Raw genomic sequence first — 27821 nt, 5'->3', positions numbered from 1 at the left:
TTTCTTGGACGACGGCCAGGAGCTCGAACCTGGGACGAGGTACACAGCCAGGACGTCCTCGAGCCTAGGGATCTCCTGAGGCTGTTCACCGTCTGTTCTGGTGAATGGGTTGTACGCCTTCATCAGCGCTCTGGCTGTTAAAGGCGATTCCCATGCACCTTCCGCAGACTTAGTGAGTGAGGGCATGGCAGGTGCCAACGGCACCACTGCCCGTCTCGGACTAGATTAAGGGCCGCCTCCGGGTTGGTGGGAATGGGGGGCAGTACAATCCCGCTCAATGAGCCCTGTAAAATCAGAGCACAGAGAGGCCTTTGCTCTAGGAGGGGGCTGCTGAAAACTCAGAGCCCGTCTCTTCCTCACCCACGGATGTGAAATTCCCCTTGCTCTCCCTAGGGAGGGGGGTCATTTCAGCATTGGTCGGTAGACTGGGCTTTTCCGGAGAAAAAACCCAGACACTTCCCAGCATCCTCGTCATCTCCGGAGACGCCGTCGTCATATGTTGCCTCAGAATCTGAGGCTAGCACAGACATGGCGTCTTCCAGAGGGAGATCACCCTTGAAAAATGCCCACCGCTGTTTCCTTTCCTTGAAAGAAAGGAGGGTGCATCTAGGGCATTCCAGGGGATCTGTGAAGCCGCCCTAGCGTGCTGCGAACCCAAACACACAAAACATAAGTTGTGTGGGTCCGTAGCTACCATAGTGGAGCAACGACACTGGGCTCTTAAAAATAGATTTTGGGGGTGGAAAATGCGTGCTCGTTGAAGCATAACGTCGAGACCAGGAAATCTACGGCGGGTTCGTCCTGAGTCTTCTCTCTAGGCTTCTTCAGTCCAGTCCTGTCGCTGAAGATAATGGGAGACTGATTGAGGGGAAGCGTACCCTTATATCGGGACACCTGTACTCCTATTGGCTGCAGGTGTGTGCATAATTCTTTCTCAGGCTATTCACTGCCTAGGCAGCGGGGTAAACCACTAGGAGCAGAGCTTCCCTATCGGGTGGAGCGCCACGATATAGAGCTAACTGGGGATAACTAGCTAACATAATGTCACAAAGAAATAAGTGAAGACACATTATCTAACTGGGGAGAACCAGCTAACTGGGGATAACTAGCTAACATAGTGTCACAAAGATGATCACGCGGACTGAGGCATGTTGCGGGTAGCCTCAGAAAATAGTATTGATTTATACACGGATTCTGTGAGTGTGTTTATAAGGAAGTGCATAGGAGATGTTGTACCCACTGTGACTATTAAAACCTACCCTAACCAGAAACCGTTGATAAGAAAAACTGAAAGCGTGAACCACCATATTTAACCATGGGAATATGGCCAAATATATGGCCAAATACAAACAGTGTAGTTATTCCCTCCGCAACGTAATTAAACAAGCAAAATGTCAGTATAGAGGCAAAGTTGAGTTGCAAGTCAACGGCTCAGACACGAGACGCATCAAAGCTGCGACCGAGAGACTGAAAAACAGCTTTTATCAAAAGGCCATCAGATTGTTAAACAGCCACCTCTAGCACAGAGAGGCTGCTGCCTACATACAGACTTTAAATCATTGGCCACTTTAATAAATTGATCACTAGTCGCTTTAATAATGTTTACATATCTTGCATTACTCACATGTATATACTGTATTTTATACCATCTATTGCATCTTGCCTATGCCGCTCTGTCATTGCTCATCCATATATTTATATGCACATATTCTCTTTCACCCCTTTTAGATTTGTGTGTATTAGGTAGTTGTAGTGGAATTGTTAGATTAATTGTTAGATATCGCTGCACTGTCGGAAACAGAAGCACAAGCATTTCGCAACACTCGCAATAACGTCTGCTAACCATGTGTATGTAACCAATACAATTTAATTTGACATTATCTAACTGGTGTATAACTAGCTAACATGTCACAAAGCATAGTGCGCTAGGCAGTTAACTTTCATTCTGAAATAACTTCATATTTTCCGAGTTAGTCAATTATTAGTTTTGAAAGACTTGAAATTGGCATGGGAGCTAGCAAGCTAGCTGCTTATCATACTGATTAATTTGACAAAAAAATCAACCAAACTGTTTATTAATGTTTCTCAAAATTACTGTAGCTGTCTAATTAATTTGCTCATGCTTTGTGATATACCCGGTGTTATGCTGTTTTTAGTCCACATGTTGCCCTGTCACCTACAGTACAACCTGATGATCACCGTGGGGGGGGGGGGAAATGCAATTGGCCAGCCTCCGTCATGCTTTTTTGTCCGACCAGATCCTCGATGAGAAGGTTCTAGCTAGTGTATCCCTCTGTCCTTCGACTCTTGTTGGATGTACTTGTCCGGTTTATCAAGTCCCAGGCTCCCATGACTGTTAGTATTATTTATATAGAGGTTAATCTGTGTCTCGTAGATCAGATCTAGTCTCACGTGGGGAAGTAAGCCATCTGCTGCGAGACATTTGAACCGTGTATCGGTGAATCGTTACATCCATGGTGGGCCTCCCGAGTGGCGCAGCGGTCTAAGGTGCTAGAGGCGTCACTACAGACCCGGGTCGATCCCTGGCTGTATCTCAACGAGCCGTGATCAGGAGTCCCATAGGGTGGCGCACAATTGGCCCAGCGTCGTCCGGTTTGGGGTGGGGGGGCTTTACAAGTAGGCCGTCGTGGTAAATAAGAATTTGTTCTTAGCTGACTTGCCTAGTTAAATAAAAAGTAAAAAATCGTATGAAGCAATGCATTCAGTATGCACTCAAAGTGATATGCTTGTATAAACATTGGAATATAGTGCCTTCCAAATGGAGGGTATTGTGTGCCATATGGAACGTTACCCCACTAGCAGCTCCTCTGGCCCCTCCCGTCCCACTAAGACCAGTTTACCCAGAGGTGATCAGCAGCAGATCCAATGGCCCACCCCCGGCGTATAGCGCAATATTTATATGCTGGGGGAAACACTGCTACCTGTTCTACTCCTCTTTAAAAAACTTGATTATGTTATAGTAAGGGTGGGTATGTGGGTGTGCAGAGTCAGTCATGGGGCTCACATCGTTTGTGTGTGTGTTGCTCGGAGCCTTGCCAAGAGCAACGAGGGAGTTACCCTCCTACTTTATGATCCGGGCTACCCCAGACATTTCACTCACACCAGAGTGCATTGAAGGAAGCCGCTTTTGAACTGACTGTGTTTGCCTTTCTCTCTCGTCCCCCTTTCTGTGCCACCATGCAGGCTACACCGTATGACGTCCATGGAGCGGGAGGAGAAGGAGAAGGTGAAGAAGAGGGAGAAGAAGCTGGAGGACGAGGAGACCATGCAGCAGGCCACCTGGGTCAAGTACACCTTCCCCATCAAGCACCAGGTATTACACACAATCACAGACACCCGCACACACACACACTCACTCAGACACCCACACACACAGTTAAGGGCTGCTCCACATGCACAGACACATACACCCTTTTCATTTGGCCCTTTTTACCGAGCGAGCTCAGGCCCTTTTAAGTCGAAGCTCTACCACTCTATTTATGACTGGGCCGTTCACCACCACCCCTAATCGCCAAGACGTGTTTAATTGCAACTTCCTGCCTCCCAGAATGGCGACCGCTGCTAAAAAGCCCTTTGAGGCGTGAGTGTCAGAGCTCCGGTGCGAGTGTCATCTTTCACATAGTGGCCCTGCTAGATGTGTTTACTTAATGGTGGGTGTAAATACCCTCAGGCCCTCTCATTTCTCTCTCTCTCTCTCCCCTCCCTTCTCTCACTCCTGTCCACTTCCTTTATCTCTCCCTTTCTCTCTCTCTCTGCCCACTTTCTTCATCCCTTTGTACCCTCCCCCCTCTCTCTCTCTCCGTCATTCCGCTCTTTCCGTCTCTCTCTCTCTCCCGTGTGAAGGTGTGGAAGCAGAAGGGAGAGGAGTATCGTGTGACGGGGTGGGGCGGCTGGAGCTGGATCAGCAAGACGCACGTGCACCGCTTCCTGACCAAGCTGCCCGGCAACACCAACGCCAACTACCGCGCCGAGCTAGAAGGTCAGTAGGAGCGTTCTAGTTTGTGTCCTCTTCATAGAGATAGATAGAGCTCTCATCTTTGTATCTGTGCCTTTATTGCATCTGTGACAGCATTTGCAATGTCAATGCAAAAAATGTATTATATCCAAATAGAGATCTTTATCCATTTCTATGATTTGGTTTGAAGGAAATCAAGGAATTCAGTGGACAAATGTACACGTAGCTGTCAAACTCCTCCTTCTTAATTGCCGAAAGTTGTGAGAAATGTACGATTCAATTATTAAGTCACATGGGATAATGTCCTCTGTGAAATTGACTCTACTAATATAAATGTGTCTATGATAACTCAAACCTGTATGTTTTCTTCTTTCACAGCTGCCAGACGTGGTGAGAAATGCAACTTGCTGGACCTGGGTCCAAGGCCAAGGTTGTTCAAAACAACTGTAGTTTCAGACCCCCAGGGAAGCAGAAGATCCGTAGAGAAAGATGGGGGTGCTACCACCACCACCACTACCACCCCAGAGCCCTCAGCAGACCGCCTGTCGGAAGAGAAGACGAAGGAAAAGCTAGAGGAGGGAAAGAAAGAAGAGAGTGACGGGCGAGCGAAAGTGAAGATGCAAGACTCCACTGCAGAGGAGGCTGATGACAAGATGGAGGTGGACCTTAGCCTCTCAGACTCAGGACAAGATGATGAAAAAGGTGAGCGCTTTTATAGACTGTCATTGACTCCCTTATTGATTGTTAGCTTTAACTTCGCTAAATAACACATGCAATATCAGTCACACGTATTATTGAATCCATCAGATCTTATACTGCTCTACATGCCAATGTGAAGGGTGGCTCATATATTTCCATACTTGGGCACTAAGCTTCTTCACCATTGTTCTGACGAGAGAGGACAAGAAGAATGATCCAGTAACTTGTGTCCATTTTGTTTTTCTCTCAGGGACCAGCAGCAGCCCAGGGACCGAGACGGAGACGACGTGCGTGAAGCAGGAGCCCGGTGAGGGGAATGCAAGGCCCTTCAACTACGACGTGGTGGACGTGGCCCAGGGCTTCCTGACACGCGTGGCCTACAAGAAGAAGGTCAAGGCCTCCAAGCTGGACGGTCTGCTGGAGCGCCGCGTCAAGCAGCACGCCCTGGAGGAGAAGCAAAGGGCTCAGGTCTCCCTGGCCAAGCCTACCCCAGTAAAGACCATTCCGGTCCTGCCACAGACCCCACTCCAGGCCCAGAGCCCCACAGTGAAATTGGAGTTCAGCACCCCTTCGGTGCCACCTGCGCTTGCTCCATTGTCAGTCAAAGGGGAGGTGAAGGAGGACCCTTCAAAGACCGCTGAGGGGGTCCCTCAGCCAGCCCCAGCGACCCCACCCAAAGAGCCTGCAGCTGAAGCATCCCCACGAACACAAAACCAAATGACCCCCCGGAAACAGGAGGGAGACCTCCCTGAGAGGACTATAGGGCCCACAGGGGCTGGTTCAGGGCAGGAGGGCCTTAAAAGGCCCAGCAGCACAGCGGAACCAATGGAAACTTCAGGTGGGATCTACTACACTGGCAGACCATCAGAGTCTACCAGTGCCAAGCCCGCTTCCACCGAGGGTGCAGGACCTGAAGTGGCCATTTTTAAATCCCACTCCACAACGATACCTCCAAGCACTATAACCCAGGAGAGCAGCCATAGTGCAGCTACCGTTCCTAAACCCCCCCAGCAAAGCACAGAGAAGAACGGGAAGGGGCCTGAGGAGAGGCAGGACAACGGACAGAGCAGCACCGAGGCCATCGCCACTGGGTCCCAGCCCTCCTCTCTACCTCAGATCAATGGAAATGACAGTGTGGAGGCTAAAGCCTTGACCAACTCTTTACCAACTCCAAACGAGGCCTCCAATGCTCTCATTAACAGCTCTGAGGTCAAAGTGAACAGCCTAGGCAAGGCGGAGGGAGAGGGTCAAGTAGTCTCGCCCCTAAAGCCCCTGCTCAACGGCAATGTGGCCCCTGTAGCCGAGAGGACTGGGCCTGACAGCACGGAACCAAGGCCAGCTCCAAGGGTAGAGTTGGAGAGCAAGGTCATAGTGTCGGAGCAGGACTACCAGCCCCAGGTGAAGGTGGCCAGGTTGGAAAACAACGTGGAGGCGCTCGGGTCTACGAGCACCCAGCAGCTCAACAACACCCAGCCCATGGAAGTTAAGCCCGATGCTACCACGCCCAACAAAATGGCCCCCTCGTCGGTGCGCTCTGCGGAGGAGAGCAGCAACAGTGGGGTTGGATCCCTCTGTAACACCACACTCACCCAGGTAACCACCACAACAACCACCACCACCACGGTATTCTCAGAGTCTCGTCTAACGGCGGGGGTCTCAAGCTCTTCGGGGATGACGGCCGCGCCCATTGTCTCAACCACCGAGAGCAGCGTGGTGTCCACGCTCACCACCATGACCAAAACCACCGTGACCAAAATGCGCTCACCCACGCCCGACAGCCAATCAGACGAGAGCCAGAGCGAAACGGTGACCGAGTACAAGACCGCACTCCTTGCCACCCGCAAGGAGTCCTCTCGTTCAACCTCCTCTGTTTCGGGGGGCATTACCTCGTCGACCTCCACCAAGGGCCGCGTTCGCCTCCTCAAGTTCTCACGCACCAAGAAGACGCGCTCAGGAACCGCCTTGCCATCCTATCGCAAGTTTGTTACTAAGAGCCAGCGTAAGAGCATCTTTGTCCTGCCCAACAACGACCTGAAGAAGCTGGCACGGCGGGGTGGCATCCGTGAGGTGTCCATCTTCAGCTACAACGCCAAGCCGGCCCAGGACATCTGGCCCTACCCCTCACCCAGGCCCACCTATGGCATCACATGGAGGTGAGAACACAGTTTTTAAGATTTCTCATTGGCGCCCCTGTTTTCAACAGGCTAGCGCCTTAGCTAGCTGCATTATTTGATATGATTAGGGCCCTGAGTTTTTCCAGACTACCCGGCTAGAGAAAATTCAGGGCTTTAAATATATGGGTTTTCTAATGCTCCATCTGATTTCTGATTAGCGTTAGTTTCAGCCTTGCACTCCATCAACTCTGAGCTATGATACAGTCACTGCACCACAATAACTGGAACCTCTCGAGCATTAATGCTCCGGCGAACGATATTCACGTCTTGTCCTGTTGATTTGTTGGTTATGTCTTCTGTTTGCCGTTAGTGGGTTTGGCCCCTGTGACTGTTGTGGCTCTCAGAGAGACCTCAGGCTATTTTGACCACCGCCTTTTACTGCCTTTTTACTGCTAGACGTGAATCATATTGGCGGTCTGCAAGTGTCAGGATATTCGCGTTGCGCATTAACCGCTCCGAGGATGTTTTCCCTGCCTGTGGTTAAGTCAGTCACACTGGGAAAGGGGGAATGGCTTTCTCTGAATGTATCCCAAATGGCACCCTATTCCCTACATAGGGCCCTGGTCAAAAGTAGTGCACTATGGTATACTATGGTATAGTAGTGCACTCTATTGGGATTTGAGTGCCATTTGGGACAGACACCTAGACTGTCCCCTTTTTAAATGGCCAATAGAGCCATTTAAAGCTGTGGAAGCATACCAAAGAGTCAGGTTCATAGCCAACCTCGGAAACAAGGAAGTAACACGGTCATTTTACCAGGCTGCCAGGGTTGACTTATAAACTTTATGAACTCTCTGTGTTTGTGTGTGTGTGTGTGTGTGTGTGTGCGTGTGTGTGTGTGTGTATGTGCAGTCTCTTTTCCATTGGTGACCCCAGACACTTGTGTGTGTGTGTTCACGCGCTTGTGTGTGTGGTAACCTATTTGTCTGTCTCTGCAGGTACCGTCTCCAGACAGTGAGGTCCCTGGCAGGGGTCAGTCTGATGCTGAGGCTACTGTGGGCCTGTCTGAGGTGGGATGACATGGCCGTCAAGCCCTCCGCCGCTGTAGGCACCACGCGCACAGGTAGACCATCCTTTCTCTTCAAGTATCTCTTCACCAACACACCCATATACACTGTAGGGGAAGTGTACCAGTTTGATTTAGTCATTACCTGCTGAGAATATGGAACCAAATACTAAACGTTTTACCACACATATGAGTGCATTTGTACAAATAGTTATGACATAGTGTTTGAATTTCTAAACCGTAAAACGGATACAGTACCTTCAGAAAGTATTTACGCCTCTTGACTTTTTCCACCTTTTGTTGTTACACAGCCTGAATTTAAAATGGATTCAATTTAGATGTTTGTGTCACTGGCCTACACACAATACCCCATAATGTCAAAGTGAAATTGTGTTTTTCAACATTTTTACAAATTAAACAAAAAAATTGTTGAAATGTCTTGAGTTCACCCTCTTTGTTATTGTAAGCCTAAATAAGTTCAGGAGTAAAAATGTGTTGCCCATTCGTTTGTAGCTCGAACGGTTCGGTTGCTACCAAACAAATCACACTACGGTACCGATTTCAGACGAGTCTTCTGACACTTGTGGGGGTTGTAGAGCAAAACGGGGTCTCCCCTTTCCATAGAGCGGTCATAATAGTTTTGTAGGACAAACCTTTCGGACGCTACAGACATTTACGTAAGAAGAATGATTTTCTGGATGTCTCATGGTCTGACAAACACTGCTCTAGTTCGGCCACCTTTCACCTCCAATGTGGAAGTGAGACACTGGCAGAAAAAAAAGCAGACATTGAATATCCCTTTGAGCATGGTGAAGTTATTAATTACACTTTGGATGGTATATCAAGACACCCAGTCACTACAAAGATACAGGCGTCCTTCCTAACTCAGTTACCGGAGAGGAAGGAAACTGCTCAGGGATTTCACCATAAAGCCAATAGTGATTTTAAAACAGTTGAAGAATTTAATGGTTGTGATAGGATATAACTGAGGATGGATCAACAACATTGTAGTTACTCCACAATACTAACCTGTACAGAATAAAACATATTCCAAAGCATGCATCCTGTTTGGTAACTAGGCACTAAAGGAAAACTGCAAAAAATGAGGCAAAGTAAGGAACTTTGTGTTAATGTTAAGTTTGGGGCAAATACAATACATTACATAGTACATGCATCATGTTATAGGTATGCTTGTAATCATTAAGGACTGGGGAGTTTTTCATTATAAAAAAAAAAATAAACGCAATGAGGCTAAGCACAGGCAAAATCAAAGAGGAAAACCTGATTTTCTGCTTTCCACCAGACACTGGGGGATGAATTCACCTTTCAGCAGGGCAATAACCTAAAACACAAGGCCAAATCTACACTGGAGGTGGCTTACCAAGAAGATGGTGAATATTCCTGAGTGGCCGAGTTTGAGTTTTGACCTAAATCTGCTTAAAAATCTATGGCAAGACCTGAAACGTGTTGTTTAGCAATGATCAACAACCAATTTGGCAGAGCTTGAAGAATTTTGAAAATAATAATGGCCAAATGTTGCACAATCCAGGTGTGGAAGCTCTTAGAGACTTACCCAGAAACACTCACAGATGTAATCGCTGCCAATGGTGCTTCTACAAGGTATTGACTCAAGGGTGTGAATATATATTTTCCATTTGAATTCAGAATTTGAATTTGAATTCAGGCTGTAACACGACAAAATGTAGAATAAGTGCAGAGGCATGAATACTTTCTGAAGGCACTGTATGTATGAAAATACCCTCAAATTAAAGGTGACTATGTGCTGTTGGCTCGTATTTTTACCTCAAATCCAAAATCCCGGAGTATAGAGCCAAATTAAAGGTTTTAGTTTTACTGTTCAAATAAATACGTAGGGGAGTGTATATACTAAAATATCCACTATGAAGCCTATTTCCTCTGCTACTCTTTTTTTACTCAAATGTCAGAGGCTTTTCCCATGGAATGTCATTCCTGTGTACTGTATTGAATGGCAGCATATTAAGTCGTTACTGTGTCATGTCTTGGGAGTTGTTCTCTGCATCTTCCTCCTCCTTCATCCTACACCAACCCAGCCCTATCCCCACTCATTGCCACAGAGACCTCCGAGACGGAGATCACCACCACAGAGATTATCAAGCGCCGCGAGGTGGGGCCCTACGGCATCCGCTCGGAATACTGCATCCGCAAGATTATCTGCCCCCTCGGGGCTCCCGAGACCCCGAAAGGTGAGGGAGCAGCAGCCGGCTAGATTAAAACTCCACATGGAATGTAAAAGAGAGGATGATGGTGATTGTGTTATTTTTTTGTCAAGGTGGTTCATTTAATGCCATTGTTGACTCAGTCTCTTTCTCTCTTATTCTTCTCACTCCTTCCCCCTCTACTTTTGTTTTCTTGCTCTACCCTTACCCACCCCCCTCTCTCTCTTGCATCCATTCCACACACACACATACAGAGACCCACACGCCACAGAGGAAAGGCCTGCGCTCCAGCAACCTGCGGCCCAAGAAGCCAGAGCCCAAAAAGGAAACTGGGCCGGTGGTGATTGAGTCCTGGGTTGCCGAGGAGGAATTGGACCTCTGGGAGATCAGGGCCTTCTCCGAGAGGTCAGAGGGCAAAGGGCACGAGTTCTAGGGGGCATAGTAACTGCATACTCCATGCTATTGGATTGAACTGTCAATAGTTTCTGTTATTAACCCACTTCGACTCTCTTAGACTAATTTTTTTTAAACAATTCCCTAAATTTGCTTTACTATACTTTTTGTATAGCTAATTGCATTCATTTGGGGGGGAAAATAGTTATTTCTAACTCTTTCTCTGGTTTGTGTATGATGCATCTCTTTTTGTCTTCAAAGGGTTGAGAAAGAGAAAGCCCAGGCGGTGGAACAGGCCAAGGTGAGTAGGACCACCAGCCGTGTGAAAAATAGGGATGTTTTGTTGTGTTTCCGGATTATTTCACGGTTTCTCTTGTTCTAGAAGCGTCTGGACCAGAAAACTGGCGCTGGCTCTACCATCGTCACCACCCCGGGGAGCCCAGCCACCCCCGCTTCCACCCCCAAGGTAGTGACCCTGTCGGGCCAGGCCACCCCCGGAACCAAAGTGGTACTGGCCACCAAGATGGGCACCCCCGTCACCTTCCAACAGAACAAGAACTTCCAGCAGTCGTTTGCTTCCTGGGTCAAGCAGGGGCAGCCCAGTGGAGGTATGTCATAGGTCCTTTTCTTTGTTCACAAGCCAGTAGATTGGTAAAGAGAATAACCTCATTGAATCTCAATAAAATGTGTCCTGATTTAATTTATACTCATGTGATGTTATTTTTTACTCAGTAGGGAATCCTTGCAAATAGAAAGTAGTAGTGGTTGGTGTATGAATCAACCCCTAACAAACTAAATGTAATGTTTGAGTCACCGCTAGCAGCTGTGCTTGTTTAGCAGCGGTTGTTGTTAGACTCTCGAGCAGAGCCTCATTTGCATATTTCCCTGTAGCCTCGCCGGGCACGGTGGCCACGTCGGCCGGACAGACTTTCCAGATCACGGGCACGTCCATGGGGGGCAAGGTGCTCACCGCCAAGCTGCCGCTGCCCGCCAACAGCAAGATTGTCACTGTCAACGTGCCAAACACTCAAGGAGGTACAGTAACTCCCCTGTGCCCACACCTGAGACACAGCGAGCGAGAGGTTTCGCTTGAAAAATATATATTTTGACTTCAATGGGAGAACCTGGTAAAATAAGGTTAAATTAAACAAGAGAGAGGTCCCTGTTTTAATGCTGTTCAAATGCATCCTTCATTCCTCCCTTTTTCCATGATGACAAGGATGGATGACTGAAAGCAAAATGTTTCTCTACCAACCGCCGTCTTCTCCGACCACTAACCTAACTTACCGCTATTGACAGAAGCACTGTCTCACACAACTGATGTGGCACAACACTGTGGTAAGTTCTGTCCTCTTGACCAGGCCAGTGGTGCGGTGCCCACTCGATGCCAACCCCATTGTGGTGCGCCGCCACCCGCCAACCTGTGAGTCAGTGGCTCAGTCTGGAGTAGCACATGCACATCACGTCTAGTTGTGCCCTGTCGGCATGGTAATGGAATAGAACATTGTTATTTTAGGTGGGACAGAACGGTAGACTGTGTAGTCTAAGAACTTAGCCAGACCGTCTTTGGAAGTAGCACTCTAGCTAATTTAGAAGTCAATATTGACCCATCGGATGAGGTGATGGTTCATATTTTTAGAACCACTGTCCCGTTTGATTTCACCTTTAATAGTGGGTTGATGACGAGTGTACAACACTGTTTAAAGACGCAAACCTTCATTTGTTTATTCAGCCAAATGGCAATTCATTGAAATTCCAATTGGATATCTGTAAGTATTAGATGCTTCACAATGACTGACCTGGACTAATACTTGGTTGTTAGTGTGTGAGTGATTGTAGGTGAGGTAGTTTTCTAGTGTCGATAAAGGTCAGATACGGAAGATAAGCTCGTAGCCTTATCTGTGCCGAAACGTTGTCTTACTTCAATAAGGCTTAGCTTTTTCACCATTATTACTAAAACTTATACAATGCAAAAACATGACCTTGTCCTGAACCCGTTTGTGCCTCCCATATTTCACAAAATCTTTCCTGTTTCCAATTATCTATATAAAAGGGTGGTCAGGCTCATGGCTACACTCCTTGAATAAATATATATACACATACACATGCTCTCTCATTCACACACACACAACACATCCATGTTTCAAGCGGGTAGGCTAAATTACTCGGCAAACAAACAGCGCTCCTGTCTAGTGACAACTGTGTTTCATCCTGTCGACCAGGGAGGGAGAGAGAGAGCTGGTATTAAGGGGCAGTAGTATATTTTTCCAGCGTGACTGTTTCAATGCCTGTTTGTTTTGGAGCGTGCTAAGGAAGCGGAGCAGGAAAACAAGTTTACCTTGAGGTCTGGTTCGTCAGACAGGTAACCCGCTATAGAGAGGTGGAGGATGGAAGGATTTCCACCCCCCTCCTTTCTGTGTCGCTTACTCGCTAGCTCACCGACTCTCCAAACAGCTACACTTATGAAGTGGGCGTTTGATGTCGGTGCCAGAACTGAAACTCCCCAGTCTTCTACTGTAGCTGATTTAACCTCCGCTATTTGAAGAGGGAAACCATTGATGTATAGCTTTACCTGATCGGTTTTGTGGTCAGATCAAAGGCACACAAAAAAAACACAGAGAGAGGAGATGGTGAAGAGAGAGAAAAAAAGACGACAATTTAACGTCTTTTGAGGAAACGCGTTTTCATTTGGGTTGCCGTCCTGTGTCCACGCGAGAGAAAAAAATATTGAAGCGCGACCAAAGTAACAAATATGAAACACTATAAAAAAAAATATGAATTCAAGGAAAAAAACATACATAATTTATGAGCAGGTCATACGTGATGGATTCAAACAAACATACCCCGTTTGAAGATAGTTTTGATGTTGTTTACTTGCTGGGTTAATATTTACTGTGGTCAAGATCAGAGAGGGTTGCGACTTGAAAGGAACAAAATCCACAAGTAATTTATTGAGTGACATATTGATACATCATGAACCGTGCAGAATGGATAGTTTGTTTCTATACCTGATGAAGTGAAACTGGTAGCCTTGAGGGGACATTTCAGCTTTCTTCATTGCCAAAAGACAAAAGTGAATAACTAGATTAGGGATAGCGTTTTTAACAGATGTTGGTGAATTTTGAGTGGATTCATTTCTGTCTTTAAATGTGACGCATTTGATCATCAAAAGTCAGAATAACACACAAGTATAGTATTCTGAATATTGATTTTCTCCCTAATGCTAATGTTATGGTGATATAAATCAAATCACTTTTATTTGTCACTTGCTTCATAAACAACAGGTGTAAACTGACAGTGAAATGCTTACTTACAGGTCCTTTTTCAACGATGCAGAGTATTAGATAAATACCAATCCTGTATGTTCACAGTAATAATGTCCTCTCCTCTCCCCAGGTATGATTCAGAAGCAGGTGCTGGGCATCATTCCCTCAAGCCAAGCTGGCGGCGCCCAGACCTTCGCCTCGTTCCAGCCTCGCACCACAACCATCAACATCAGGCCAGGCATGCCTGGCTCACCACAGCAGGTTACACCCCGTAGACCATCTTTCCCCATCTGTCAGTCAATCAATCACATCTATTTATAAAACCCTATTTACACCATCAGTTGTCACAAAGGGCTTTACGGTAACCCCACCTAGATCTTCAAATTCACCCTTCCTTACCGACATCCACCCTGCCCCCTTGTCACTTCTTCTCCCCACAGCCCTCTAAAACAGGTCATTAGCAGTAACACGTGATCGACACGTTATTGAAAGAATTCCCCATGAACTATTAACAGCAACCCTTCACTGGAGTCAGTGTCGTCCCTGTGGTATAAGGGGAAGTCCCAGTGTTTCTGATCTTGGCTGTGTTTCTAGGTGCTCACCGCTGGAGGCCAGATCCGTCCGGGGATGACCGTGATCCGCACCCCCATCCATCAGACAGGCGCCATGGGTAAAACCATCCTCCGGACCCCCCTCATGGTGCAGCAAGGTAGGCTGTTTCTATTTACCCACTCATTTTAGCTTGATAGGCCAGTTAGAATAGTCTCTTTCACTAACTTGTGTGTTCATGCAAGTTCTGACTGTGTGTGTCTGTACTTGTGTGTGTGTCCACTTACGTGTGTGTGTGTGTGTGTGTGTGTGTGTGTGTGTGTGTGTGTGTGTGTGTGTGTGTGTGTGTGTGTGTGTGTGTGTGTGTGTGTGTGTGTGTGTGTGTGTGTGTGTGTGTGTGTGTGTGTGTGTGTGTTTTCCTCCTCCAGGTCAGGCAGGCCAGCAGGTGGTGACTCAGATCATCCGCGGGCAGGCCGTGTCAACTGCCATCTCGGGTGCCAGCCCCGTCACCACCGTGGCCGGGCAGAGGGTGGGCAGTGCCCCCAAAACCCCGGGCCAACCCAACACGGCCCAGACACCCCAGCAGCGAGCACAGCAGGGCCAGGGCCAGGTCAAACTCACCCTGGCACAACTCACCCAGCTCACCCAGGTAACATCAGCTACCCCATAATAACCCTTCTACTGATGTTAGGCAACAGTGGGACAATAGGCTTCTGCTCTGCGCATCTAGTGTATCGTAATTCTGTACCTTTCAAAACAAGTATGTTTTGATTTTAGTCCTATTCAACGGGAAAGATCGGAATAACTCCCTTTCATGTCCCTGTTAGTATGTCTATATGTGCTAGTTTCAACATGGTCTGTTTGTTTTTTGAAAGAGTAGTACACCCTTGCCTAATCGCAGATCAGTTTGTCGAGCCAACTCCTATGGTCGTTGCTATATATTGCATGACAAACAGATCTGGGACCAGGCTACCGTTGTACCTCTAAACTACCTCCAAAAGCATCACTCCTCCCTCATCTCCCTGTCTCTCCAGAAGCAGCAGAGCCAGGCAGTAGAGCGGCCAGGCGGCGGGGCCCAGGGCCTGACGGTGATGATCCAGGGCCAAGGCCAGGCCACGGGCCAGCTGCAGGTCATCCCTCAGGGGGTCACGGTCATCCCCGGGCCCGGTCAGCAGCTCATGCAGGCGGCCATGCCCAACGGCCAGGTCCAACGCTTCCTCTTCACCCCAATGGCCCCTGCCGCTACCCCAACCTCCACAGGTAGTCAAAGGAGCTGATAATCGTGTGTGTTATTGACACGGATACGGACACACACGGTCACCATCATCCACTGCAGGGCTGTGTTCAGTAGACACAAAAGGGGGAAATGTTTTCGAACAAACAGTGAGAGGTTACGGTCATACGTCAAAAGTGTTTTATCCTGTTTAGTGCCCACTGAACAGGACCCAGTACCCAAATGTTATGTAGCCCACCAGCAGTCACACACACACTCGCAGATCATTGTTTTACCATTCAAATATTCACCTGTATAAAATATTCATAGCCTGTGTGTCTTCTAAAGGTCTGCCTTTCTCTCCTCTCCTCCCTTCAGCCCCCACCGCCCCGGGACAGACCACCAAGGCCCCTGCCCAGCCCGCCCAGCAGGCTGCAGCTCCCATCCAGGCCGGCGCCGCCCTGGCCACCAGCACCCCCCCATCCACCACCCCCCAGAGCCAACTCCCCTCCCAGACCCAGGCCCACATGCCCATCCAATCCCCAACCCCCCTCCAGGTCAAGTCCCTCAAACACCCCCCAGGCACTCCCATGTGCCGGCCCCAGCAGACCCTCCAGCTCCAGGGCTCCTCCCACCAGCTCATCACCGTCCCAGGCCTCCAGCAACAGGTCCAGGTCCTGGCTCAGCTCCAGGCCCAACAGGGGACCTCCGGAGGCTCTCTCCCCCAGCAGATCAAGCTCCAGCTTCCCATCCAGATCCAGCAACCCGGGGTCGGGGGAGCCCAGCCTGGAGGTCCGATCCAGAACGTGGTGACCATCCAGACGGCCAGCGTGCAGGAGCAGCTCCAGAGGATCCAGCAGCTGAGGGAGCAGCAGCAGCAGAAGAAGAGGCTGGCGGCCGAGGCCAAGCGGGAGCAGGCGCTGGTGGCAGCCAGCCAGAGCCACATCATCCAGAAACAGGTGATCAATATCAGAAATGTGTACTTGCGTGTGTGTGCGCGTATGTCTGTGTGTTTGGATGATGGGGAGGTGTGTGTGTAGCCAGCCAGCCAGACACAGGTGGTGTAACACTATAGTAGGCCCTGTCTCTCTCTGACATCAGCACATAAACAGTCCTCTCAAACAGCCTGCTCCCACGACTGGTTTATTTTCCAAGCTGTCCACCGCCACCGTCTTTGTCTGTTTTAAATGCTACCTCTGTCTGTGTGTGTGTGTGTGTGTGTGTGTGTGTGTGTGTGTGTGTGTGTGTGTGTGTGTGTGTGTGTGTGTGTGTGTTTGTGGCTTGCGTGTGCCACTAGTCTAGTGCATACACACTATGGGTACCTCTGAAATGGCACCCCATTCCCTATATAGTGCACTACATTTGACCAGAACCCTATGGAACATGGTCCAAAGTAGTGCACTACAGAGGGAATCAGGTGCCATTTGGGACGGAACCGTGTGAGTTGACCTCGGTCTCCTCTGTGACAGGTGGTGATGAAGCAGAACGCGGTGATCGAGCACCTCAAGCAGAAGAAGCCCATGTCCCCCGCCGAGAGAGAGGAGAACCAGAGGTGAGGGACTAGGAGCTAGGAGCTAGCGCTGTTGCCATGACGATCAGACCTTGTGTTGACCCGCCGTGTGTGTGGAGGTGTCATCCTCTCCCTCCCTGTGGAGAAAGCCAGGGGTTATATTTAATGTGTCTGGGTCATGGGAAAGGTTACCACAGACAGACCATGTGTTGTGTCCTCATCACTGGGTTTAAACCAGACCTACAGTCCTGGAGCAGGGCAAGTCCGGGCACTGTGGCTGTGTGTCCCAAATGGCATCCTGTTCCCTATGTAGTGCACCACTTTTGACCAGAGCTCCCCAGTGTCTGGGAACCATGGTTGACCTTGACCTCCACAGCTTGTGTGTGTGTGTGTGTGTGTGTGTGTGTGTGTGTGTGTGTGTGTGTGTGTGTGTGTGTGTGTGTGTGTGTGTGTGTGTGTGTGTGTGTGTGTGTGTGTGTGTGTGTGTGTGTGTGTGTGTGTGTGTGTGTGTGTGTGTGTGTGAGAAAGAGAAAGAGCGCGAGAGAGCAGTGGCTTCCTATTGCAAGTCTATCTTTCCATCGCTCTCCGGCCCCACCTCTAAATAAACACGGGGAACAAAAACACTCTTGACATCTGTCACATGTGACCTTGTGGCATGGCTACCGATTGGCTTACAGTGTTTTGTTTCGTAGTGTGAGGTAACGGGTGATGGAATGGTTTATGATGTATGGAAACATTATACATTACATTTCCTTCAAGTCAATTTATATTTGATCATTTGAATAACCCCCTCCAAAATATATTCACTTCAAATGTCCTTAAAATTCCTTCACTGGACTATGGATGAAAATGAGCTTCATAGCTAACTCTCATGTTACATTGATGGGAACACTGAAATGAAGACTGTACATTGTCCCTTCACCTAAATACAAAATGTTTTAAAATCCCATCCATCCCTCCCCTCGGGATGATTGGGTTCCTGTTGGTATTCATCTTTATAAATGGCTATAAGCATGTATGAGCCTTTATAATATCTCATAACAAGTATTATAATATGTTATGTCTATCCCCCTCCCCCCAGGATGTTGTGTGGCTGGCAGCATAATGCTAAACTTGTTATAAGCGTATAGGAGCCTTTATAATGTCTTATAAGGCCTATAACATGTTGTCTCTCTCCCCTTCCACCCAGGATGATTGTGTGCAACCAGGTGATGAAGTTCATCCTGGACAAGATCGACAAGGACGAGAAGCAGGCGGTCAAGAAGAGGAAGAAGGAGGAAGCAGGCGAGCAGAAGAGGACCAAGGCCAACGCCACCAAGCTGTCGTCGCTGCTCTGCCGGCACAAGGAGATACTCAAGGCTGAGATCCTCAAGAAGAGAGCCCTGCTGGACAAGGAGCTGCAGCTGGAGACGCAGGTCAGACACACACACACACACACACACACACACACACACACACACACACGGCATTCTCCCATGAAGATACTGTACTCACGATGGACACATGGTAGCAGAGCTGTGCACAGATGTCCAACTCACACACACACACACACACACACTTTTTGATCTTACTCTCTACCCTTATCTCCTTCCACAGGATGAGCTGAGGAGGGACCTCGCCAAGCTGCGACGGGACAAGGAAAGGGCCCAGGCCGCCGCCCATCAGGCGGCCGCCGCCGCACACACGCATCACGCCCTCACACACACCTCCCAACTCAACCCGGCGGCCTTCGTCCACAAGCGGAAGCGGGAGGAGGAGAGGGACGCGGCGTCGACGGCTAACACCAAGAAGAAGAAGATGATCACCACCACTACCTCAGACAGCAAGAAGGAGATCAAGCTCTACTGTGTCTGCAAAACGCCCTACGACGAGTCCAAGTAAGAGACCAGCTGTGTTTTAAATGGCACCCTATTCCCTAACCAGGGCCCTGGTGAAAAGCAGTACACTATACAGGAATTAGGGTGTCCATTGGGTTGTAGTCAAAAGTAGTGCACTAGGGAATATGGTGCCATTTGGGACCCAATGTTTGTAACTCAAACATGACCCTTGTCTAAAGCCCTTCTGAGGAGCCTCAATATAGTTCAAACACGTTAAATGTATAGTAAGCTACCGCCAATGCCTCTCTGAAGAGACAGTCAAAATGTATACCATTAACCATTTACGAGGAAGCTCAAAAATTATCAGAAGTGAAGATCAATTTCACCTGAAACTATTGCGGTGTGTTGGGACTTTAACAGGTGACTCTCCATTATTTATCTTCCTGAAATGCCATCAACCAGGAAGTTGAAACACTATGGCAACAATTCAATACATTCCTAACAAACGCACCTGAAACCATGGTGATTACAATGACCTCATTTGACCCGATAGTGATTTGGCATTCTTTCACGTCCTGTGTTCTCCCAGGTTCTACATTGGCTGTGACCTGTGCACCAACTGGTACCACGGCGAGTGTGTGGGTGTCACCGAGAAGGACGCCAAGAAGATGGACGACTACATCTGCAGCGAGTGCAAGCGGGCCCAGGAGGGAAAGACCGAGGAGCTCTACTGCATCTGTCGAACGCCCTACGATGAAGCACAGTAAGTGCATAGGAGTGTGTGTGTGTGTGTGTGTTTTTGTCTGTATGGTTCCTCAGTGGCGAAAACGTACAATATTGTCTATTAGATGGTGATATCGGTTGAGCTTTTGTTGTTTAGTTTCAGTTATACGTTGTATTGTTTCATATTTCCTTTGATGTTGAAGGTTGTTCTATGTAACAGCTTGAATTCCTTATGCCGAGACATTGGCCGTGTCCGAAATCTGTCTTGCCCACTACTGACTAAAACGACATACTGTGTGCTAATCGTACTACGTGCTGTTTGCAACGTACTGTTTACTAAAAACAACCTTCCAAGCAAAACATATCAGCATTCCAGGCTCATCCATACTGAGACTGCATCATCTAATGCACAATTGCGTCGATTCCCGCCATTTGTTAATTTTGGTAGAGCACATCCCCTATTACCCTATACACATGGGACTCCAAAGACTATCCTCTCCTTCAATAGTGTGCAGCGAATTCTACTCGATGTAAACCTGAAATGAGTATGTCTATATCACCCTGGCTTTTAAAGCATACACATTTTCTGAAATGTTCCTTACTATAAATTAATTTCACATACCCAAAATGCCTACTATTTAGAATGCGACGAGGGTATTCAAGACACGCCAGAGTCTATTTCTTCAATCAGACTTGGAACAGAAACCAGGGTCGTGTTCATCAAGCACAATGAACGTGACCCACCCCTGCCACCCTCCTCCTCGCCCCCGCTCAGGTTCTACATCGGCTGCGACCGCTGCCAGAATTGGTACCACGGCCGTTGCGTGGGCATCCTGCAGAGCGAGGCCAACCACATCGACCAGTACGTGTGTCCGCAGTGCCAGTCCACAGAGGACGCCATGACGGTGCTCACGCCGCTCACCGACAAGGATAACGAGGGGTTAAGGAGAATCCTGCGCTCCTTACAGGTATGTCACCCCTTCTTTCCCTCCTCCCTTCGCTCTCCTTCCCTCTCTACCTAGCGTAGCGTCGGGACGGTACGAAACAAAGCCCTCCTCTGTTCTCATCTCTTATCTGATCTGTATGCTGGTCCCCTGGGCGGCACTTGGACAACTGCCCTGGCTACAGGGGTTTTTCCACCCTGTTCCTTCTCTCCTCTCTCTTCTTCCCCTCCTCTGTGTCCGCATGGCACGGACGTAGACGGAGCACATCTGTGTTGAACCAGCTGCTTCCAATGCCATTTTCAACCTCTGTTTGTTTTCCTTCGTTTTCTTTTTTTTTTTTTTCTGCACGTCTCTCAAGTGTCTCCTCTCTTTCTCCCTCTCTCTCCCTACCTCTCTCAGGCTCACAAAATGGCGTGGCCGTTCCTGGAGCCGGTGGATCCGAACGACGCCCCAGACTACTACGGAGTCATTAAGGAACCAATGGGTGAGTGGGGGGGAGAGTTCTGCCGGTTTGCATTGATTCAACATTGTAAAAAGAGGTGCTGTTGTCATAAATGGAATAGTCATCACAAGGGACTCCTAAGTTGCTACACACAAACACACCCCCAAACGCACACACACACCCCATCGCCCTGCTCGAGAGGAAAGGCCTCCAACTCAGATCAAACTGCCCATGTAAAAGGCGGACTTGCGTCAACAGGGCCTTTTTGAACTTCCACACAAACAAACCATTAATGAGCTGGCGGAAAAACCCCAGAGACTTCTACACTTGGATACTACAGTAGCCCCCTTCTACACTACAGTGCATTCGACTTGGGCCTGGAAACTCTAGTCCACCTCCCGCAAAAAAGAAACCTTTTCACCCTGCAGGAAAAAAAGCCAAGTCTAGCCACGGCGGTCCGGACGGCGTAAGTTTGGGGTTTGTAGATGAAGTCTGATGACGGAGAAGAAGGCCCTCTTTGATATGGGCAAGGGGTCGGCCTGCTGACTGGGTGGGGGGTGAGGGAAGGTTAAGAATCGGATATGTTTGTTTAAAATGGAGCCTTGGGGCGCGACACGGGAGAAAACCACTGCTGCCCTTTGGGGAATTATGAAGGACCAGGCTTGTTGCTAGCTTACCTCGCTACCTATCGTAATAATTGAGGGTCAACTTTCAACTTCTTTCAAAGGCGAATTTCATAACGGTGACAGCATGTTGCCAGAATCGACGGGTCGGCCGCTCGGTCACATCCCGTGTAATTCACTTTGAAAGGGCCGAGGCAGAGATTGAGGCTTGAACCTGGCGTTGAGCTGGGATTTCTGACAGTCAAGTTGATGTACAAGTGATGTATTGCGCTTTCAGACGCATACTTGAATATCTATCAAACATTCACACCACAAAAACTGCAATTACTTTTGAAGCAACTATGCGAGATGCTGGAGAAGAGTCGACTTGATGAGTCCGAGGTGATTCATGTTCTGTTCTTCCTCCCTTCTAGATCTTTCTACGATGGAGGAGCGGTTGCAGAAGCGCTACTACATCAAGCTGACGGAGTTCGTGGCGGACATGACCAAAGTCTTCGACAACTGCCGTTACTACAACCCCAGCGACTCGCCGTTCTACCAGAGCGCCGAGGTCCTCGAGAACTTCTTCGTCCAGAAGCTCAAAGGGTTCAAAGCCAGCAGGTAAGACCTCGTCAGTCAACTCTGACCTTTTGAACTCTGAGCTCATCCCACCCTTTTCACTTTAGAGCTGTGTAGTAGCAATGTCCAATCCATGCTCAATGTCCTTAGCATCCCATCTCCTGTCTTTTGCACGTAGTTTTGCATCTATACCTCCTCCCCTCCGCCTGCATTGCGTGTTTGTGTGCTTATGACCATGTGCTTCCACCTGCATGTGTTTATGTAATCCATTCTCTCTCCCTCTCTTACAGATTGTGATGTCATAAGTCTGGCCTTGTAGTTGGAATCTGAGCTGGGTGCCGGGGTCACTCTAAAAAAAAACATTAGGCTATCCTGGACCTTGCTGTTTTTATGTCTTTAAAACAGCGTCAAACTATTTGTAAAAAAGTATATTTACAGTATAAACCACACCGTAGGTGTGTTTTTTTTTGTATTTTTAGAAGGAAAGACACTTTAAAAACATTTCTCCATTTTGATAATGGCAGCCATGTTGGTCACAAACAGCAATCAAGGGAAACATCTGTTAGGTTTTTTTTACATTCACAGACGACATATATTAGATGGAAGTTGAGTTCATTTCTGTTTATCTCATTCTGGTGACGTGTGAGGCACAATATCAAGTATCGAAAAGGTTAGTTCACAACATCGTTGTGATTAGATTTTGCTAAAATGTTGAAAGTCATTTGTCACACATGTAATGTTGTATTCAACTCAGTTCCACATGTGCAGATGACCTATCATTTAATTTAATGGAGTACATTTATTGTGTCGATGAAGTGCAAAGATTGTATCTCCTCTTAGCTGGCCATTTTTAAAAGACTAACAACATTTATCAGTTAGTCTTTTATCTGAATTATTAATGTATAATGTTATTGTTTTATGTGCATATTATATCCTTTTGTGAAGGAGTATTGTATGTTCAAAGAGAAAAATAATGGTATGGTATAGGTCATAGTTTTTTGTGTAGCTTTGCAGTTCATTTCTGGTGCACTCGACTGTCCCACGTTTTACATGGTATGTTCTCACTGTATATACAAGCCTTCTAGAACATTACACCAACATGGCTGCGCTCTCTGCGCAAACGTCTGACCCCACTGGCATCCAATAAGTGTTTTTTTATTCCCTCGTGCATATTTTGTGATTTGTCAAGCTTTTAATAAATAAAAAAAAACACGTCAAACGATCACATCAACTGTTTCCCCTTCTCTCTGCGTTCTGTAGGTCTCATAACAACAAACTGCAGTCTACAGCCTCTTAGAATACACAGTCGGCACTCCTTCTAAAGCTTACTGTCAAAATGGCTGCCAATGTGGTTCCCCCTGAACACTCATACTCCAATGGGGAAGCCAGGCTACTTCTTACGTGTCCACACACACACCACCACACCTGTCGGACTTGGGAGTGGGAGTCACACCCCCGTTTAAAACCAGCACACACTCCTCGAAGATCGTAGCCGACGCATGCTTCAGGCCGAACGGCCTTGTTACCAAACCGTATGAGCCCTCGCCGCTCCTCAACCACCTCTAAGGCCGTGGAAAGAGAAGAGACTGGCAGTGGAAGGTTCCATTATCCAAACCCTTAGTATTCATGATGGGAGATACCACATCCCCAACAGACGGGGGAGGGAGGCTCAGACTTTCAGTTCACAGCCTGTTTCCTTCCTTCAAAGCACTTCCGATCTGGTGGATGAAATGGAGGGATGGTGGGAGAAAACCCCCCTGAAGTCAATAAGCTAATGGGCCGTTCAAGGGCAGTACGAAACAAGGCAGCAGTAGACTCTTTTCAAGTTGTTTATTCCGTAACTAATCTCACATCTCTTTTGTATCAGCTATTCTTCCTTCCCTGGGGGTCAACTCCCATTTCAGACTGTATGTCCCAAATGTCACCCTATTCCCTATATAGTGCACTACTTTTGACCAGAGCCATATGGGCCCTGGTTCAAAAGTAGTGCTCTATAAAGGGAATAGGATTCCATTTGGGATGACAACCACTGACACTTTCCAGCTGTCTCTGCTTCCTCATCTCGTGATCCCTCATTCGAAATGGGTCTAAATAGCACACACCTGTCTGGCTGCTTGTGTTTGGAACGAGCTGATCCTAGATCATCGTGAACCCACTTGGTGCCACCTTGAAGATGTATGTGCCCTGACCTCCAAACAGGCCATGGAGAGTCCAAGTTACCATTTCTATGTCATGTCTCACTGTGGAAATGCTATCCTGTTTGTAAAACCTTATTTTTTCTGACGTTGAACCTCTGTTCTCCTTTTTCTTTGTTACCACCTAAGATGGGAATATTGGTGTATATGAAACAGCCGACATAGAGAAAACAAGCTCTATTTCTCGCCATGTAGAGGCTTCTCTAACATTTTTAATTGAAGACATTCATCCGATGAAAACAAGAAAAGCTCTCCGAAGTCCTTCCACAGGAAAATAACCGAGGATGGACTTGGAGAATGTGAAAACCGTTGAAGGGCATATTTAACCTAAGTGTACTGACCATCCACACCGCAATCTCCCCCCTCTCTCCCCCGATGTTTTGTCAAGAAGGTTGGATCACATGCATCTCTCAACTCATAGGCCCCCTATAAAGGATTAAGTCAAATGCTTTTGAGTTTTCCACTGCATCAAGTAAACATGTTGTGGTCTAGAACAGTAAATCAGAAAGTCAACCTTCGTTGAGGAATCTTTATTCTAATTTGGGGTTTGTATGAAGATTTTTTTAGGAACTGGCATTTTTATCATATTTGGAACTCTTTTCTAATCTGTAATAATTGTGTCGAGGCAGTACTGTTTGTTGGGGGGAGAACATTTTTGGAGTTGTCGCTGGTGCTCTTAATTAATATCTCTTAAAGATCAACTTAATAGTAGGGGGGGAGCCTTAGGTTTGAAGAGGGGTTGGGGTAAATTTAATTTCAGTTTTGGAAGTGAACTGAAATGTCCATTTTCATTGGATTTTTAGTTTACTTCCGGAATTGAAATGGGAATAACCGAAACCCTGGTTTGAAGTGCCAACAACTTTTTCGGAGGTGGACGGAGTTGAGAGATGAGGTGACCGAAGCCTGTTTGTCAGTCCTATTCACAGACCTGTTTGTATTTCATATTGTATAATATGGCTGTCAATATACAAAGAGATTTTAGAGGTTTTTAGAGCATTAGTACTTTTATTTTTGTCCATTTTTAACCAGCAACTAAGCCTACCTGTACATTCAATAGATATTCTCTATCTTTTGTCAAAGTGAACTCTACATTTAGGTCAAATTGCCCTTTATATTAAAAGTGCTGCATATTGTGTGCATATTGATTTAAAACGGGGTGGAGAATGTTGACTCTTCTTGAAGATTTTTTTTTTTAAGAACCAAACAGTTCTACACATCTCTTAATAACTTCATCACAATATCTGTTTTTATTTATTCATATCGCTGAAAATATTTCATTTTTTAGTAAATGTAAGAGGAAACATAACTGGGGGAAAATACTATGTTTTTAACAGATTGTGGCAACTCTTAAGAGATCCTTTTTTGTACTTGATAGGACATTTCATCCAAGATAATAAAGTCATGTTTTTGACATCAATTGTCCAATGTGCTGTCATCTTTGGTTTTGTGTACTTATGTTGTAATTAATTTGTGTTTAAGGGCCAGGAGTTTTGTCCGGACTTGTTCATCCTGTCAGGTCACGTGGTCAGGAACGTATAATATAATGAATACTAAGTAGTTTGTACCTTTTTCATTCCTTTCCACGGTGGAGTTGAATTAAGTTGCCTCAGACACTGATCTAGAGTCAGCTTCCCTGTTTCAGGTATTTTGGTATTTAGTAGGATCCCCATTAGCTGCTGAGAAAGCAGCAACTACTCTTCCTGGGGTCCACAAAAGGTAAGACATTTGTGGAGGATTAGCTGATCCTAGATCTGTGCCTAGAGGCAACTTCTACCCAGACCAAAGCAGGGGATGATGCCTGAGGGCAGCACTTATACTTTGGGTACCCCCACACACACACACATTGTATTTCCCCTGTATAAATGAGCGTTGAACACAAGTCACCGCTGTCATTAAAGGAAAACACCCCAAAAAATGTTGGGGGTATTTGTTTCATTAGTTCATTGTTGATATAGTCCCGTATCATGCATTTTGCGTCATATGATTCTGTGTTTTTCATCATATGATGCAAAATGCATCATACGGGCCAGATTTCTGTATTTTCAGTTACATATCTTGAAAACTTTGTTGCTGACATGCAAAACATTTTGGGACTATTATCAACAATGGACTAATGAAACAAATACCAAAAGAGCTTTCCTTTAACCTTCCCTTCTCACCGAAGATATACACACCCCTCCCTCCCTGTCTCCCTTCTTCACGCTCCCCCTTCACTCCAAACCCCTAACTGAATCCAGAGCTTTGCATGGACACCAAATGGACTACAGATGACCACAAGTCCCATCAATTCCTCTCACTGTGGCTTGGGGGCTGGAACTCTCTCGCTCTCTCTGTCACGCAGGAAGGAACTAGGACAAATTCCCACCTCTTCCCCCATCCCAACCCCTTATCCCTATTCCTCTCCAAAAGGAATGTTGTCCCACTGTGATGGTAGCCGAGATGCGAGCGAGCTCCCGTTTCCTGCCCGACTGCATCTGTTCCCTCCAGCTCTGTTCCCAGATGGACTTCAAAGCATGGAAACGGCTTGGTTCGAAAATCATTCCCGAGGCCAGACGGAGCCCCTATTACACCCTAATTATGACCCTGTTTTTGGGCACTTAATCACCAGGGGTTATCATCAGGATTGAAACAGTATTTTTAAATATACACTCCAGTTCAAATCTGTGTGCACCATACATAGAGATCCTATAATTCACTAGAGAGGCTGATGTCATAGACCCTCATAATTCCAGAATGTGTTCATTATGGCAGGCATCTTGGTCAGGAATGAATCCAAAAGGGATTATATATGTAATTCTGTGGTGCCATTCAAGAATGTGTGTTTGCAAGGCTTCGGCTGAGTGTTAGCCCCCACCGATAACACATGAATAAGACCCACAGACCACACCGACACCCAATGAGTAAAAAACAAATACATCTTTATTAGTTCCATGTAGTATGAGATGAGATATGCGCAGTGCAAACCTTTGGCTTTTCTCTCATTTTAAGTATGATCATAGTCAAAGATGACAGGCCAGACCAAGGGTCTGTGGCCTGGATGTCTATCTTATCATCCATTCAAAGTTTTCCCTCAGGAATGGAGAGAGCCCAGGATCTCTCTTTCTCTCCCAGGGTCTCTCTCTTGATGTATGTACATACAGTGCCTTCAGAAAATATTCACATCCCTTGACTTTTTCCACATTTTGTTGTGTTACAGCCTGAATTTAAAATTGATTAAATTGAGATTTTGTGTCACTGATCTACACATAATGTAAAAGTGGAATTTTGTTTGTAGAACATTTTTTTTATTCATAAAAAATGAAAAGCTGAAATGTCCTGAGTCAATAAGTATTCAACCCCTTTGTTATGGCAAGCATAAATAAGTTCAGGAGTAAAAATGTGTTTTACAAGTCACATAAGTTGCATGGACTCATTCAGTGTTCAATAATAGTGGTTAACATTCTTTTTGAATGACTACCCAATCTCTGTACCCCACACATAAAATTATCTGTAAGGTACCTCAATTAAGTAGTGAATTTCAAGCACAGATTCAACC

General features: G+C 46.9%; 1 protein-coding gene across 1 annotated transcript in view; it reads left to right on the top strand.

The window, feature by feature from the left end:
- The window catches only part of LOC120065564 (nucleosome-remodeling factor subunit BPTF-like), a 53578-nt gene extending 27875 nt beyond the window's left edge, over window positions 1–25703 (top strand). The window contains exons 10-32 of the mRNA XM_039016631.1: window positions 3205–3334; window positions 3865–4000; window positions 4355–4678; window positions 4926–6828; window positions 7788–7912; window positions 9928–10080; window positions 10308–10458; window positions 10708–10747; window positions 10829–11054; window positions 11338–11481; window positions 13843–13973; window positions 14307–14421; window positions 14690–14910; window positions 15296–15521; window positions 15853–16433; window positions 16944–17026; window positions 18174–18399; window positions 18581–18861; window positions 19391–19564; window positions 20300–20492; window positions 20868–20952; window positions 21947–22133; window positions 23352–25703. Coding sequence (XP_038872559.1) covers window positions 3205–3334; window positions 3865–4000; window positions 4355–4678; window positions 4926–6828; window positions 7788–7912; window positions 9928–10080; window positions 10308–10458; window positions 10708–10747; window positions 10829–11054; window positions 11338–11481; window positions 13843–13973; window positions 14307–14421; window positions 14690–14910; window positions 15296–15521; window positions 15853–16433; window positions 16944–17026; window positions 18174–18399; window positions 18581–18861; window positions 19391–19564; window positions 20300–20492; window positions 20868–20952; window positions 21947–22133; window positions 23352–23388 — 5872 coding nt within the window. The 3' untranslated portion in view covers window positions 23389–25703. The remainder of the gene's footprint in view (window positions 1–3204; window positions 3335–3864; window positions 4001–4354; window positions 4679–4925; window positions 6829–7787; window positions 7913–9927; window positions 10081–10307; window positions 10459–10707; window positions 10748–10828; window positions 11055–11337; window positions 11482–13842; window positions 13974–14306; window positions 14422–14689; window positions 14911–15295; window positions 15522–15852; window positions 16434–16943; window positions 17027–18173; window positions 18400–18580; window positions 18862–19390; window positions 19565–20299; window positions 20493–20867; window positions 20953–21946; window positions 22134–23351) is intronic.
- Window positions 25704–27821: the final 2118 nt, after the last annotated feature.

The sequence above is a fragment of the Salvelinus namaycush genome, chromosome 2, assembly GCF_016432855.1.
Source record: "Salvelinus namaycush isolate Seneca chromosome 2, SaNama_1.0, whole genome shotgun sequence".
Taxonomy (NCBI): Eukaryota; Metazoa; Chordata; class Actinopteri; order Salmoniformes; family Salmonidae; genus Salvelinus; species Salvelinus namaycush.
This window is presented reverse-complemented; position numbering and strand designations above follow the sequence as displayed.